The sequence below is a fragment of the Python bivittatus genome, unplaced genomic scaffold (genome assembly GCF_059951505.1).
Source record: "Python bivittatus isolate LINGU-HERP-01145 unplaced genomic scaffold, Pbiv_v1 ctg000410_np1212, whole genome shotgun sequence".
Lineage (NCBI taxonomy): Eukaryota > Metazoa > Chordata > Lepidosauria > Squamata > Pythonidae > Python > Python bivittatus.
This window is the reverse complement of record NW_028277067.1, coordinates 8,941,664-8,958,728: the sequence shown is the minus strand read 5'-3', so window position 1 is coordinate 8,958,728 and position 17,065 is coordinate 8,941,664. Positions and strand designations below refer to the sequence as shown.

General features: G+C 39.7%; 1 protein-coding gene across 1 annotated transcript in view; it reads right to left on the bottom strand.

Moving 5' to 3' along the window:
* The window catches only part of SRCIN1 (SRC kinase signaling inhibitor 1), a 237,664-nt gene extending 228,948 nt beyond the window's left edge, over positions 1 to 8,716 (bottom strand). The window contains exons 1-3 of the mRNA XM_088143286.1: positions 8,684 to 8,716; positions 5,504 to 5,738; positions 1,949 to 2,011 (exon numbers count right to left, since the gene is read on the bottom strand). Of these exons, the coding sequence (XP_087999412.1) occupies positions 1,949 to 2,011; positions 5,504 to 5,738; positions 8,684 to 8,716 (331 nt within the window). The remainder of the gene's footprint in view (positions 1 to 1,948; positions 2,012 to 5,503; positions 5,739 to 8,683) is intronic.
* Between the last annotated feature and the right edge of the window lie 8,349 nt (positions 8,717 to 17,065).

Genomic DNA, 17,065 nt, shown 5'->3' with positions numbered 1-17,065 from the left:
TTGTCTACTAAATATTCTTCTTCCCACTTTTCCTGGAATTTCCACTTTCCCTTGTGAGGCAAAGAGCAGCTAGGATGTATAGAGTTAGATTCTGAGTAGTTCAACACACTTCACCTATCCTTGCCCTTTTGAGCTCTAAAAACTTGTCAATCACAGGTCTCCCAGCATCATCTCTAGTCTTAACCATAGCTCATTCACACATTATTGTTGCCTGCAAGGTGTAAATTCAGCAAACCTGTTTCTCAGAGATATACAATGATGGACCTAATGACTAGATGCAGCTATCACTCCTTAAAACCCACCCTTGGATTGGTAGGCCAATTAACCTCCTCTTTCATCTCTCCTCCTTGTTTTGTGGAACTTCACAAGTAAATTTATCCACACAAAATTTTTCCTTTTTAAGGGTAGAAGGGCAGGGAACTATTTCTGCCTAAGTAAAAGTAATAGAGGAGGAGAAACAACAGGAAGAGATTGACAGGCCTGATTAATTCATCTTACTGAATCCATGGATCAGTCTCATATGAATAGTTGTAGCTACATTTTGATGAGGAAGGGAAAACAAGTGTGGACTTTATTTTCCTGTATAGTGTAGGAGTGGAGTGGACATAAAAAGCTATCTTGAGGAACAACTCCTGTTCTTCAAATGGTATATTTCCTTTCAGTTATTTAACTAGAGTACACTGCTGAATATTTAAAAGATTCCCTCCTTTGTTAATGGTGTACAGGTAGTCCCCAGTTTAAGAACAAGTTCCATTCCCAAGGTCTGTCCTTAAGTTGAATTTGTATGTAAGCTGGGACAGTATTATTGTATAATACTGTATAAGTAGCATTGTGTAATGAACTCGAGTCATTATGTATTTAACTCGAATCATTGTGTATTTAACTCGAATTTTGCTATAATAGGTTCCGTTCTTAACTATGGGTCACCCTTAAACCAGGAACTACCTGTATGTCCATTCTATGCTTCCCTGTATAATCAGAACAAAATATGGATATTTACACACACACAAAAAAGTTATTTTCATTCTGCATGATTTGAGTTAAAAATTTGTCTCAGACCTGATATCTTACATGGAAACTGGTCTAAAGCAACTGCTTGAATAAATAAGGATTACTTAGCTGGAAAATCTCCTGACCCAGCAAACAGCCTGGGCTGAGATCAGAAGTTAGAAGTGTCAGGCATCTGCCAAAGCCTATAACCCAGAAGAAATCCCTTTGCAAAACCTTAGATGATTCTAAGAAGATTCCTAAATCAAATCTTAAATGATTCTAAGATGATTAGTAGATGATTCTGCTACTCCTTCTCCTTGTTTTCCACTACATGCTCAGTCCAAGACAGTGAGCTGCATCAAAGGAAACAAAGAATGAGCAGAATTCATTTTCATTTCTCTTGTCCCTGGATGTAGTATTAACCTGGCTTAGAGGACACAGAAAAAAAAAATAGGTAGAAGCAATAAGATGAGGGTTTCAGAGACATGGGCAAAGCTAAGCACTACAGAGACAATTTACAGTCTGCAGAAACATCAAACCATGAACATCAGCAGAGTAGGGCTACCAGATATATGAATAGATTCTTGCTTGTTCTGGGATGTGTTGTTCTATATCAACCATGTTGAACATCCCTGGGCATGAATGCCTTAGAAATCTGCTTAAGATAATCCATTTCAAATAGTGAGTACTATAAAATGATAAGTCCCCTCCTTGGCATATTCAAAACCTCCCATCAAAATCAATAAGCCACACAGGTTACTTTCCGACAGTAACAGTGCCAAGAGTCTAAGCAAGCTTTAGAAAATCAGCAATGTAGAAAAGGGATCCAAGTGCTACATGCAGTGGTTGCAATGAAAAGAATGATGTCTAGGATGAGTGGTTTGGTGAAGGATGGAAGGAAGGAAGAGTGGCTGATAGGTCCACCCCACCCATTAATATAACCACTCCATTTACTAACCTGGTGACTTTAAACAAAGGGAACAGAGTCCAGGTTTCTTCCCTCCTGCAATTCGCCCGACGCCTGGTTAAGGACAGGAAAGGAGGACATTCAGGAACAAACAAGTTCAGAAGGGGATTGGGAGTAGGCACAGGTTGGGATGAACGGAGGTTGCAGGAGATAAATGCATAGATAAAACAGTGGTGTGGATTTCTTTTTTTAAACAAATAACATTAGAAAATATTTTTGTTTAAAAACCAAACACAATGAAAGATGGGGAAGGAGAGGCAGAAGGCTGTCGGTTTTGCATCACCACACGTAATCTTGGGCATTTCTTTACCTAGATGCAGATGGCTTGCCTGCTACTATAATAGACATGGGGGGAAAAAATAGGTTCAGGCTTGCTCCATTCATGCAATTTTCCAGGCCACTGCAGAGTGCAGGAACAGACAAGTTGCCTGTCTTACACATAACGTGGTAGTCTGGCAGTCTATATGCACAACTGTTTAATTTACAGAACGTGAACAGATGTGGTGTAGACGTGGTGCCTACAAACTAGAACTTTTGCAAGCCTATTTTGGGGCAATGAACGCATCTGGTATATTGAGAGCATGTAATAGGCACTCTCACAAAATGACTGCCAATGCCATGATTGGCATGGCCAATTACAAAATACCCACTGTCCAGAAAGCAAACTAATAAGCCTCCAAGGATGGTCTCCACCACTTAATCTTATTTCACCTTCAGTGGCAAAACCAGATGGGCCCATTTCCAAAACAATGGGCTGCAGCCACCTACCATTACGGTTTCTATGAATGATTCCAGGTTTATGCAGGACCCAGAAAAATCACTAGAAATACTGATTATGTTTAAGGCATATGCTTTATAGCATACTAGCTTCCCATTTATTTTTAATTTAAATCATTCCAATGGATGCTTACCTGATCCTATCCAAAACTTGTGGCCACTCCTTTAAGTGCTGTGAAAGCCATTGTAATAGCTATATCTCTTCTTCATCCCTCCTTCACCAATCATCCTTCCTACTTGTTTCCTCAACTTGCTGGAGTGTGGCTGAGTACTGTTACTACAATAAGATGGTAACAGTACTGTACAAGGTGAACAGAAGAGCTTCTAATCATTTGAAAGGCATAGCCATCAACTCCCTGATTAGGAATTGGCAACCTAGCAGCCATAATAAAACATTCTGAAAATTTCAGATTTCCTATAAAGGTTATGCAAATGTGTAGGCCTTATGATTCCAGAATACATTTCATATTGTGTTGGCTCTTTTAATTCTAAAAGAGAGTATAAAGGTCACAAAATGGAAGATTTAAGTACAGAATTTGGATTCCCAAGAATTCAAATCTGTGAATCATAAAAGTATGTTTAATGACATGTAGACAATTAGCGAACAAATCTCCAGAAATCAGGGGGCTGATTTCAGAAATTCCCATGTGGTCAGCAAGTTTTAGTACCTTGCATAATTCTTTTGGTACTTCTGTGCTAGCAGGAACAGAATAAATTGTTCCAAAAAATTGAACATATCCTATACATACATACATCTACACACACATATACATATATACATATATACACATACTTAAAAGAAAATATACTCTTAAAGGTACCTTTTAAAAGTTGCACAATTCAGCTTATTTTTGCTAAATAAAAATAATTTACATTAAATTATTAACAAGAATAAATGATCAGAATAAAAAATATGATTGCCATTAGGGACAGGGGAGTAAAGGGTTTAGTTCTCATTTGAACAAAAATCTCTCTCCTTCCACAATTCTGAACATTATATCCCCAGAATACTTTCACACAAAGATTCAATGTCACTCTGAAAGCAGCTGCAGATTTCTTCAATTCTCTCTAACTGCCATCTTTTCCAATACCTATACCCACCTTCCCACAAAGCAAATACAACCTGCATGATGCAAGTGAAGGGCATCCTCACACAAACCTGCTCTCAGAGCCCATTTCTATCAACTGTTATGAATAATATTAACTTTAAGAAAACTACCTTGTATGCAGAGACAACCACACCGTTGCTTTCTTCCACAAAGAAGTGCATACTTATCTGCACATGTTCTTACAGAAGTGATGGAAATCAATAGACAGTACTGAGTACTACAAAGCGGCATACATTTTATATTACCAAGCTGCTGATTATACTTGTAGGTCCTTCTGCCCTTTCCTCTAGCGGGAAATGGCTGGAATCTTGCCAATGACATCAGCTGTCATAAACTAGAAGATTTTGTAAATCATCAGAAGTGACACTTCTATGTATTGGCAATGTTGCCATCATTCGTATTTGAGTTTAGATAATCTTCCTCATCCTTCCATAGGGAAGTCTAATATGTTGGACAAGATATTTGGCATTTCAACTCTCAAAAATCCTGGGTAGCAGAAGAGACTGTAACATTCACACAATACACACACACACACACACACACACACACACACATTCTACCCTAAATATACTGCTGGAAGCAATTCTGAAATAAATATAGATCAATAGATCAGCCTTCCCCAATATGATGCTTTCTAGTCACATTGAAGAAACCAAGTTGGAGAAGCCTGACATATGGATGGTTCTGGATCTTCTTTGGCAAACAAAAGCCTTTCTATATATATCATGGACTCCATTCTACTAAACTTAAGCACTTAAAGCACTGGAAATGGATTTGAGGTTCAAATAATTTCCAGGTCCTATAACTTAGTATGGATAGACACACAGTGAAAGGTGCTAAAGAAGACTTTATCAGAAAAGTCTCACATCCTTTTATGGAAGAGTTAAGGACAGCAATCTTTGTTTCTGATATTCCAAATACGGAGCTTTGGAACCAGTCTGTTGATGTTGTAATGTGTCACATTTGAGCTTGGGAGGGAACATTTGGTTTAGCTCAGTGTTTCTTAAACTTTTTGCTCTCAGGACCCGTTCCCACTTTTAAAAATTATGGAGGACCCCAAAAGAGCTTTTGTTTGTATGGGTTATATTTATCGATACTTACTATACTAACCTATTAGATATTAACATAAGCATTTTTCATGAAAAAAAACCCTTCATTTTTTTAACAAATAAAAATAATAATGAGAAGAGTGACATTGTTTTAAATTTTTGCAAGTATCTTCAATATCTGGCAAATAATTTTGATTTTGTAGGCCCCTGAGGAGGTCTTTGGGGACCCCCAGGAGTCCTCAGACCACACTTTAAAAAACACTGGTCTAGCTGTAACTTCCTCTTACTTTCTCCAGCCACTTTTTCAATGAGTTCCCAAAAGTGAAAAAGAATCTTTGGCTTTGGAAAACTGCTGGTGCCAGGTCCCTGAAAAACACAGCACCTGAGACTGCTGTATTTCATCCTTTACCTCAGTGGGGAGCAAGGCAATTCTCTTCTTCCTTCCTGATTGTGCTTTCTATTCAAGCCTGCAGGGCCTGGTAGGATAAGGGAGACAAGGGGTGAGTGGGTAAGAGATGACACAACTTAAAAGCTTTTGCAAAAGCCTCATTCCACCAGAATTGGCTGAGGAAAGAAGGAGCAATGTCCAATTACAAAAAAGGAGCAGGCACCTCCACTGTCCTCCAACCTTCCAGGCCTGTGGCTGCATGACCCTTTTGTCATATTTTTCGATTCTTGGTCTTCTAGCTGTCCCTCAGCTGCCAGACTTGCATTTAGACTCAAGTTCCTGTAAGTCTGCCACACTGACAAGTATAGGACAGAGGCCTTCACTGCATGGCTGATGCTTGTTTTTCTCCATCCACCCATCCCACCATCTCCAACATCCACAGTTACTTCCACTGTGCTCTACAAAATGAAACAACCAAGAACAAATGAACCAGGCAAGGGTGGGGTTCTGTGAATCTGAAGACCAGAGGTCTAAACAGAACCCCAGTTTAATAGTCCTCCTGACCAACACTGAGCTTACAGCTGCCGCTTACATAAATTTCTAGACTAGCCTTCTCCAAAACTGGCGCCCACCACATGAGTTGGATTTCTATTTTCATAATTTCTCTGCGTGCTTTCCTGCTTATTTAGTTCTTTATTTATAAAAGTTTTTCTAGGTTTTTCCATATTACAAACCTATTATGATTATTTAGTTTGCCTTATTAAAGATCTTTAGTTTTGATTAGTTAATTGCTCTCTATATCCATCAAACCAGGATTTCTCTACATCCTTACATTCCCCATCTAAAGCATCATAAGGAAGAGATGGTGTGTTTCTTGTATAAATCTCAGTGTGGTAGGCCTGTCAGGTGCTACTTATACTTATAAAGGCATAGAAAAATATAGAAGAAAAACTTTCCCCTCCCCAACATTTTCCTGGATCTTCCATTTGTTCAACATTATTATGAATTTGCATAGTAAAACTCACTGTAAACTCATAAATTTTTTTAAAATTATACTTATAATTCATGCTCATATCAATTTGTCTTCCCTGATACTCCATTTAGAGCCTGTGAGTTTCAACAACAATGTAACATTTTTCTGAGATCTCCTGACCCACTAATGTCATTTCAGATCTATGGAACTTTTTTTTTTGAACTAATAGCATCTAAGAACACTATCATGTACAACACAAGTTCAACATTATAATAAAGCAAATTGGAGCACTAAGACTAAATGAGAAATTTAGCCCATCAGAAAATATACTCATTTTGAACTTGATAAATATCCAAAATAACCTTGAATTGTGCTTCTGAATTCCTCATTTTCCCCACAATTTTGTGACTTGGTTCACAACTCGAAAAGTGTAACAAAAATACGTGCATAAGAAAAAAAATGCAGAGACAAAATAGAACTATAGAAAAATGTACAAAAATGTGTTTCCCTATGAAAAAGTGCTTCAAAGCAGAGTACACTCTAAGAAAAATTAAGATAAAAAATGCATACATTAACATTCACACACAGCTGAGAACACATATTTTTATGACAAATTTCAAAAGACTGGAGTCAAACAGAACTCGTGATGAATAACGTGAGAAAACCAAAACTAATCAAATTGCTTATTGTCCAGCAGTAATGCCAAGGCAAACTACCTTTTATCAAGCGGCAGCCTTGTTGTGTGATATAATACATCAACATGTTAGAGCACCAAACCAAAATCAGAAGCCATAAATGGAAAGCAAGCGGCACATCTACACTTCTTCCAAGTGAAGTGACTTCTAAGTGTCACCTTTGTGGCAAGACCCACTTTAGAATGCCTTGCGCTGTTACCCCTTCTTATCCTACACCCACTGGGGCAACAGACACAGGGAAAGTTATGTACAGCTCCTATGCATTCCCTCTTTGACACACCTAGCAATGTGCCTCTAATCGGTTAGACTGGTTTCCTCACATCCGTTTTTGCTTCTTGTTCTCACAATTCCCCCCTCCATTGATAACGGAATAGATGCCATGCCTTTAATTCATTTACTTAGAATACAGCTAGATCATGCATTCAGGCTTTTTGTCTAAATGTAATTTTCTAATGAAGGTTTTCTTCTTTTTTTAAAAAAAATAAATAAGCACCAGTCTCCAGAAATCCTTCTGAGTTATTTGATTACTTTTTTTCCTTCTCTGCAGGCATATTCAGCTGCTTAATGCTATTCCCACAGCCTTCAGCCTTGTTTGGTTTCAGTAGCTAATGTTGAATTTAGAATCTCTCCTTGATGTGACTTCTCCCTCTCTCGTAATGCAAGAAAAAAAAGAAAAAACCCTGACTGTGTTGAGTCTGAGAATGAAACCAAAATGTTCAAACCAGGTGAGTTGAAAAAGAAAGGAAATGACCCCCAACAGTGACATAACAAAACAAAAGACACCCATACAGAAAGAAAAAGTGGCCAGGTTAATTCTTCACAAAGAGTGCCTTGTTCATTTCTTTTAACAATTATTTATGATGAATTATTTACATAGTGTTTGTTTATGCATCCACTGCTAGTCCCTGTTCAGCAGAGAATCTGAAGGTGATTCATTGTTTTTAACTTTACAAAGCCTCAAGCGTTTGGGAATTCAGCTAATACATTCTCTAGCCATGAACCTAGAACAGTAGTTCTTCATTTGCCCCTTGCAAGGGAACAGTCTGACAATAGAGAAAGTGGGGTGGGCAGAACAAGGTGGATTAACACTCAGACTTGGCTTCTGTTTGATTGCTGACATCAGGCTCTTGGTAGCTGACTCAGCTGAAAGCAAGATTCCCACAGAGTCGTCTTTAACAAGATTTATTGAAGCATTAAGGAATAAGGTTACAGAAACTCCAGCAACTGAATTACGTTCATTTTAGAACTCCATTTATCTTTCAGTATTTATCTTATACTGTTGGAACAAGAAAAGAAATACTACGCTACCCAACATTTAAAGGATGCAACCTCTGTGTTCTTAATATAAACAGAGTGCAAAAATATTGGAAGTGGCAAATATGGACTGCTCTGGAACTAACCTCTTCTTGGATGCAGGATATATTTACCCATTTCACTTTATGGGGGAAAAAAAATACAGGTACTGGCAATGACCACTGCCCAAATAGCCAAGTTCGGGTGGAAGCAGAAAACACTGAATCAGAAAAAAGAAAGACTTAGATCCTTAGGGACAAGTTCACATAACATATGAAGTCAGAAACTATGTTTTTAGCTACATGAACCACATATTGCTGTTTATAAGCCATGGTTTATAACTTAGTGCACTGTATGAATCAGCCTGTGCTTAAGGTCCCTGCCTGCTCAAATACCTGATTAGCTGTGTAAGTTAGGATGTAACTGATAGCTGGAGACATACCTTGACAAGTGGGGAAATAATGAAATTGTCCATGTTACAATGGCTGCTTAGTAATTTGCAATGGGATTGGAAATCATGCACATGCATTCCATGTAGCTTAGATTTCTACCTCAGAAAACCCAGGATTATTTGAGCAATATTTCACCTATGCTGAGCCACATCATATGCCATTCACTCCCCACTAAACAGCGTCAAGAAACTTCACATTGCAGACCCAGGTAGGTTTGAGCCTTGTCATATTTCATTGTGCAGACTTTAACTCCTTAGAACAAACTGTCAAAGAACTAAGGGAACATTCAGGGCTTAAACTGGGCCAGGGTTAAACCACAAAACTGATTTCAATGCAAGGGCTGAGCCCCCAAACACATGAAAGAACAGAAATGTGTTTCTAAACATGCAGAATGCCTTTCGCTCACCACTGAGTAACTGCAACAAGCCCCTCATACATCTGGGAATAGGGGCCAGTATCATATCTCTTCTGGAAGAATCCTCGTCAGAAGACGAAGAAGAACCACTGGACATGCCACAGGCTTTGCACGGCTCAGGGACAGGTGTGCCACACGCTCCACACGGCGCAGCTCCAGGCTCAGACCACCAGGAGGCAGATCGTCCCTCTCCTGGGTCAGAAGGAGAAGCCAAAGCTCTGCCAAGCCCTAGGGAACATAGGCATTTGCAGGTTCAGTACCACAGATGCAGCACACAGCCAAAGAACAGGTCTCCTGTACCAGAGCGGAGCCACAGTCACAAGGAGGAATGGCTTCTGTTGGATGCAATGGCCAGCACCAGAACATGGGCAGAGCCTAAAGGTGGAAAGAAGGTTTTTGTATGCTTAGTCTCCCATTTCATCTAATGTATGGTATCTGGCTTGGCTTTAGATGCTGTAGTGATCAGCACTGTCCTTCTGTTTGCCTCCTTGGCTATATAGTCATCCCAGAGGCTGAGGCAGGGCAAATAGTATTGTCAGGTCTAGCACTGTTCATGTTATGAATGGGGTATGAAGAAAACCATCTTGTTAGTACTGTATTGCTATAATCTATCTTTATTTTAATCACATCTATTTAACATTGTGAGAACAGTTTGATGTAGGGTTAAAGACACTGAGCTGGGAACCAGGAGATTGTGAGTTCCAGTCTTGCCTAAGGCATGAACCCAGCTGGGTGACCTTAAGCCAGCCATTCTCTCTCAGCCGTAGGAAGAAGGCAACGGCAAACCACTTCTAAAAATGCTGCCAAAAAACCTGCATGGATTTGTCCAGGCAGTTGCCAGGAGCCAACATTGATTCCAAAGCACACGCATGCACAAACGTATCTTCTTTAAAAGAAAGACGTATGATGCAAATTATAAAGAACTGAACCGCTGAGCATATCTTTTTACACAACAGAGTTCCAGCAGCCAACCTACAACCCCATTATAGAACAGACTTCACATGTTCCTTGGCATTTTAGCTTATTCTCTTCAGTTAGAAAGTTGGTTTTTATGTGGTACCTCATTTTGCATTCTTATTGTGTTTTAATTATTGTATTTTGTTTTTTAAATATAAATAATTTACTTCTTTTGGATCTATGAACTGCTCCACAAACATATGCTAGTGAGTGGCCATATAAGTTCACTAATAAATACATTATGCCCTCTCATGCTTATCAGTGACTGTTGAGCCTTGCAGGGGGCTGATTCCTCTAGTTCTGGAATCTCAGAGTTTATAAATTAAACATTTTAAGAAAAAGTTCACCTATTGAAACAAGAGTCCGAAGGCGTCTCTGAAATCTACAGAGATTCTGAAAGGCACAAAAAAATAGCAATGCTTGTACAGGTTAGATATCCTATTTGTAGGCAGGGGAACTAGAATGGATGCCTTTCTACAATTAAGGCTTGATCATAAAAATTGATTGGAAAACGGCATGGCAACTCTGAGAGAATTAACTAGAAGAATGTTGATTTTTTTTCCTTTCGTCAAGAAGGGGAAAAAAGGAAGATTCTCAGTAGCATTGTCCTTGAGCGTCCTTTATCAGCTTTTTACACGCAGTGCAGTGGATGGGAACAGACTGAGAAATCCCCAAATGCTTTCTGTTGATTCCATTTCTTCTTTCCTTCCCTACCTTTCCTTCCAGTGAGCCAGCTAACATTAAAAAAAGGAAAAGGAAAGACATTCAGAGATGGAATTTTAAAAACAACAGAGGGTAATAACCATTTTTATCCATCTGAAAAAAAAGGGACTATGAAGGAGGAATCTTAAACAGGGTTCTGAGTACAAGTACCTGAAATTTTTGCAACCTCCCCCATTACAGAATTTAAGTCTACTTATTTTGAATATGAAGTTGTCAGGCCTAGCCCAAGGAACTCCTGGAGACCGTGCAGGTTCAATCAGCAAGGTTTATTAGCTAGCGCTTATTTACAGAATCTTCTCAGACTGACCAGTAGTTCCCAGGGACAAGTCTCTACTATCTTCTGCAATGTTTAGGGATGCGCCAGCTTTCTCCGCTTATCTCCAGAGCGTTGCTCTGGAGACGAGAGCACCGTTTTCACCCCCGTTCCTCCATTCCAGTCCATCACAGAAGTCTCTTTAGCCACTTTATTTATTTATATCCTGCCTTTGCCCCGGGGACTTTGGAGCAGCATACAGTGGGGCAAAAAAGTATTTAGTCAGCCACCAATTGTGCAAGTTCTCCCACTTAAAAAGATGAGAGAGGCCTGTAATTTTCATCATAGGTATACCTCAACTATCAGAGACAAAATGGGGAAAAAAATCCAGAAAATAACATTGTCTGATTTTTAAAGAATTTATTTGCAAATCATGGTGGAAAATAAGTATTTGGTCACCTACAAACAAGCAAGATGTCTGGCTCTCACAGACCTGTAACTACTTCTTTAAGAGGCTCCTCTGTCCTCCACTCGTTACCTGTAGTAATGGCACCTGTTTGACCTTGTTATCAGTATAAAAGACCCCTGTCCACAACCTCAAACAGTCACACTCCAAACTCCACTATGGCCAAGACAAAGAGCTGTCGAAGGACACCAGAAACAAAATTGTAGACCTGCACCAGGCTGGGAAGACTGAATCTGCAATAGGCAAGCAGCTTGGTGTGAAGACATCAACCGTGGGAGCAATAATTAGACAATGGAAGACATACAAGACCACTGATAATCTCCCTCGATCTGGGGCTCCATGCAAGATCTCACCCCGTGGGGTCAAAATGATCACAAGAACGGTGAGCAAAAATCCCAGAACCACATGGGGGGACCTAGTGAATGACCTGCAGAGAGCCGGGACCAAAGTAACAAAGGCTACACTACGCCGCCAGGGACTCAAATCCTGCAGTGCCAGGCGTGTCCCCCTGCTTAAGCCAGTACATGTCCGGGCCCGTCTGAAGTTTGCTAGAGAGCATTTGGATGACCCAGAAGAGGATTGGGAGAATGTCATATGGTCAGATGAAACCAAAGTAGAACGTTTTGGTCTAAACTCAACTCGTCGTGTTTGGAGGAGAGAGAATGCTGAGTTGCATCCAAAGAACACCATACCTACTGTGAAGCATGGGGGTGGAAACATCATGCTTTGGGGCTGTTTTTCTGCAAAGGGACCAGGACGACTGATTCGTGTAAAGGAAAGAATGAATGGGGCCATGTATCGTGAGATTTTGAGTGAACACCTCCTTCCATCAGCAAGGGCATTGAAGATGAAACGTGGCTGGGTCTTTCAGCATGACAATGATCCCAAACACACCGCCCGGGCAACGAAGGAGTGGCTTCATAAGAAGCATTTCAAGGTCCTGGAGTGGCCTAGCCAGTCTCCAGATCTCAACCCCATGGAAAGACTTTGGAGGGAGTTGAAAGTCCGTGTTGCCCAGCGACAGCCCCAAAACATCACTGCTCTAGAGGAGATCTGCATGGAGGAATGGGCCAAAATACCAGCAACAGTGTGTGAAAACCTTGTGAAGACTTACAGAAAACGTTTGACCTCTGTCATTGCCAACAAAGGATATATAACAAAGTATTGAGATGAACTTTTGATATTGACCAAATACTTATTTTCCACCATGATTTGCAAATAAATTCTTTAAAAATCAGACAATGTGATTTTCTGGATTTTTTCCCCCATTTTGTCTCTCATAGTTGAGGTATACCTATGATGAAAATTACAGGCCTCTCTCATCTTTTTAAGTTGGAGAACTTGCACAATTGGTGGCTGACTAAATACTTTTTTGCCCCACTGTATATGAGAAAAGTTTTCTGACGCCATCTTTGGAGCAACAACCTTGAGAGCTAAAATAGGGTATGAAATAATTATTAGTTCAAGGTCAGCCAGTGTATATATATCCTAGGAATGGGTAGGTTTAAAAAAGTAAGTCACAGGCTGGTTTACATTCTGCACTAACCCACAGTGAACTGTTTAACATGTAAACCTCTAGTTGAGGTATGGCACAATAGTGCTCTCTAAAGCATCTGGTAAGTTGACCCCATGCTGAGAGGACTGAATAAATGGAATTATTGTTTCCCCTAAAAGTCTTCCCTGTATAATCCATTCCATTTATACAGTGGCACAACTAGTGAAAACTAAATTGTGCCCAAGAGTTGCTGGGAAGGTGGGTTTACCCACTAGTTAACTTCTGATTTTAGTATTTTTATTTGGTGTGCATTTATATCTATTTTTCCCATAACAGGGCTGAGAAAAAATGACTGAACCAGATTCGCTCAGTGAGCTTCTGCGGCTGAGAGTACATAAGCAGGGTCCTGCTAGATCAGACCCTTGGCCCACCTAGTCCAGCAGTCTATTCTCACAGTGGTCAACCAACTGCTCAAGGAAGCCTACTAAGTCTCCTAGCAGATGGCTTTCAGAGGCAGTAACGTTGTCATCTGGGCTAATAGCCGTTGATCTCCATGACTTCCCGGAATTGGTCCAACCCTTTTTTTGAAGCCAGCCAAGCTGGTAGCCAGCACCACATCTCATGGTAGTAAATTCCAATGTTTGATTAGAACCCAGGTCTCCCCAGTTCTAGTCCAACACCTTAACTACACCACCACAAAGGATCTGCTGGCTAGACCCAGGACATCAGAGATGGAGCATTTTTCTTGATTGGGCAAAGCGACAGTTGATCTTCCCAGAGAAACCAGTTTTCATTTATCTTTCACATTTTATAAAACTAAGGATATTACTCTGGGAAAAAGAAGGAGGGACAAGTCAGACTTGTCTGCAAACAGTCCAGCAGGAGATCTAGATTATCTGTTTCCAACCATACTATCTGCAATGAATCCTGAACGTGCTGAAACCCAGGGGCTTTTTAAGGAAGTACGGTAATATATACCCAGTTGAGCTAGGCTGACTGCATTGATTTTATTTGAAAATCTCTGTGTGATTGTTGCTGCCTCCTTTTCATATATTTTCCTTTCCCCAATAAACTCCTTTTTGTAACTAGATTTAGTTTCATTCATTTTATAAGTGAATTTCTTGTTAACGCCTAGGCCCATACAAGACTGCAGCATGATTACATAGCTACTGTTGTGTTCCAGGATTGGCAGAAGATTTAAGTACTGGATTTGGGACAGAGACCTTCTTTTCAAATTTTACCTAAGGTTGGGCTGAACCTATCATTATCTTTTGCTGAGGAAGGTTTTGAAGAAGAGGTTTGCTAAAGATGGTTTAAATAAACCCTCTCCAGGTTACACCACAATATACTGAATACATCACAAAACCAAACATATTAGAATATGGACTTAGGGGTGATATGAACCAACCACAGAGTTGCCTAGACTGTGAGATATATACAAAATGATGTCAGTTCTAATATCTGGGTCAAGGTCCCTGTTACAAACAGGAATTATAGCAGAAATTCTTAATTACTACAAGTGTGTTTACCTCACACTGATGATGCTATCAAGGACTACCAATAATGTGCTCTGAAGCAGAGGGAGCATGATTTTAGACCTAAGTAGCACTCTGCATTGGCAGGCAATTATCACAATAATAGAATACGAGTCCAGAGACATAAAATTTCAGTCACAAGTATTTTTTTATTTTCATCACAATCTTTCAGTCAAGGTAGTCCTGAATCAATATATGGAATTAGCAATGAACTAGATGCAGATGAACAAACAGAAGTTTTATTCAGGCTCAACAATATTTCTTTTGTTCTGAAGGAAGAATGCAGCAAGAGGGATTCAGCCTACTGTATTTTAGATGGGTCTGCAGTCCCCTTAAGAATCAGATTTGCAATATTTGTTCAGTCATTACTGCTTACTTCTGAAAAGACTTAACCACCGTTGCACATGCTTTTTTTAACCCTAATATTGGATTAATGCAATTTATTGTAGCATTCTGCAATTTAAGGCCCAAATATGTGTTGAACTGCATCGGCCTCAAGAGCTTAGTCCATGCCAACTAGAGATGATAGAACTACAGTAATATTTTAGAGGACACCCGGTTGAGAAAGGCTGCTATATGGAAGGTGAATTGATACAGAAAATCCAGTTTCTGAAGAAAGTATTGAGAAATTCTTACAAAATGGAGCTCCAATTTAGTGCTAATTATTATGTTTAAAGCTCTAAATGGTTCATAGAATATGAAAGGATGGAACTTGCATTGTGATGTCATGACACATTTCCTCATTTTGCCATCATCAGGGTTAGGAACAGATGCCTATGTGGGCAAGAACTAGATTTTTTATCTAGTAGGTGTGATTCTGTGCTTCCAGAACCCCTAATAAGGAAACTTCACTGGATCAGGGGCTGATGGGTTGAGCATGTTACAGAAACAGGCCTGTGTGTATATTCTTTGAGGTTCACCTGGTATCAGAGGCTCAGTTGGTAACATCATGTGAAATGGCTTACATCAGGGCACTGGTGGGCTCTAATGGGCTAGATCACTCAGTGAAATCACTAGTAACCATAGCAACAGACAGGAAAATTATTGCATGACACTCTCTACAACATCTCTATATAAAGCAAGATTCTGTGCATCTCAAATCAGAAGTGATTCCTAGAGAGTTCAATGGGCTAGCTCCCCTTAGGTTTGCAGATTGTTATGTTTCTAAGATTGATTATTAATGTTTGTTTTTAAGATCAGATTATGAACTGCCTTAAGTGCTTCAAATTGCAGAAGGAAGATAAGCTATAAATGCTCTCAATGATAAATAAATAAGTGATTCAGTAATGACTGTCTGTCTTTTCAAACAAAAGAAATTCACAAGTGGAAGAGCAGTTCCCCTGAGAATCAGTATGCAGCCAATTTGCTCAGCAGACACAGGGTTTTAGGATCTTTACAAATTAGAATCTGCATTTAATATTTCAGGTAAGTATTTTCATTAGGAGGTTTTCTGCGAAGAATGCTTCTCTGCTCATTTAGCAATGTGGACAGCATTTTTCTTAGTACTGTGCTCTCTCTAGCCTTGGTTCTGTAACAGCTGCAAGACTGCAGATTAAATAGGATGGCCATACGGCTCAAGGAAAAGGATTGTTTATCCTTTTTCAGGTTGAAAGAGAAAGTGCAGGGGGGGGCAAGTGGGGAGTAAAGATCCTTCACAAACAAAATATGAAAGAGGAAATGCCATTGCATCTTGCACTTGGCAGCTCTTGGTGGCTAAATTGGGTATCCTATCCTACCCAAAATTACCTTGCCTTTGTCTCCCCACAACAGCAACAGCAACAAAAACCATGATAAATACACCAGAATATTTTTTTACAGTGTGAACTATGCATTCCACAAAGGAGGCCAAATGATAAGTGATATTAAGCACTTGATTGGCTTTGACATCTTTCTTTCTTTGTTTACTAAGTAGTAGCCGTGATAAAGGGGAGAAAATCCAGACTAGAACTGTGTGATATCCTGGAGAGTTTGCCTCTGTCATAATCCCAAACTCCCTATATCTACTGTTTCAGTTACTAGGCCAGGACAAATAGCACTAAAAGAAAATGGATCCTGATTATATCAATTATGGAAATAAGGAATAATATTACTCTTGCCTCCAGCACCAAGTTTGTGATTTAGATCCCTTTTTTCCATAGTGTCTATTTAGCTTTTTTTTTCTTTTTTTTTTAAGTGCATGAGGATTAATCTTGTGGTTATCGTGAGATCTGGTTTGGATTTCACTTGCTTACTGCCAGCTGCTGACCTGTGGCCATGCCAGGAATAGGAAACCTGTGACCGATGCTGCTAAGCTACAACCAGCAGGGCTAAAGGTGAGGTCTGCAGGTAGCTGTAGTTCAGCCACTTTTGGAAGATGACGGGTTCCAGCCTCTAGTTCATATGATTAGCATTATCAAGTGGTAAAGATTTCCTTGGGTCCCCACCATTAAGGCTGTAGGCTGAGATCCACATGATTTGTATCCTCTATTTTTTCACCTTTATCTAATGAACCAGGAAGCCTACATTTCACCATCTTCCCAGTAAATGTT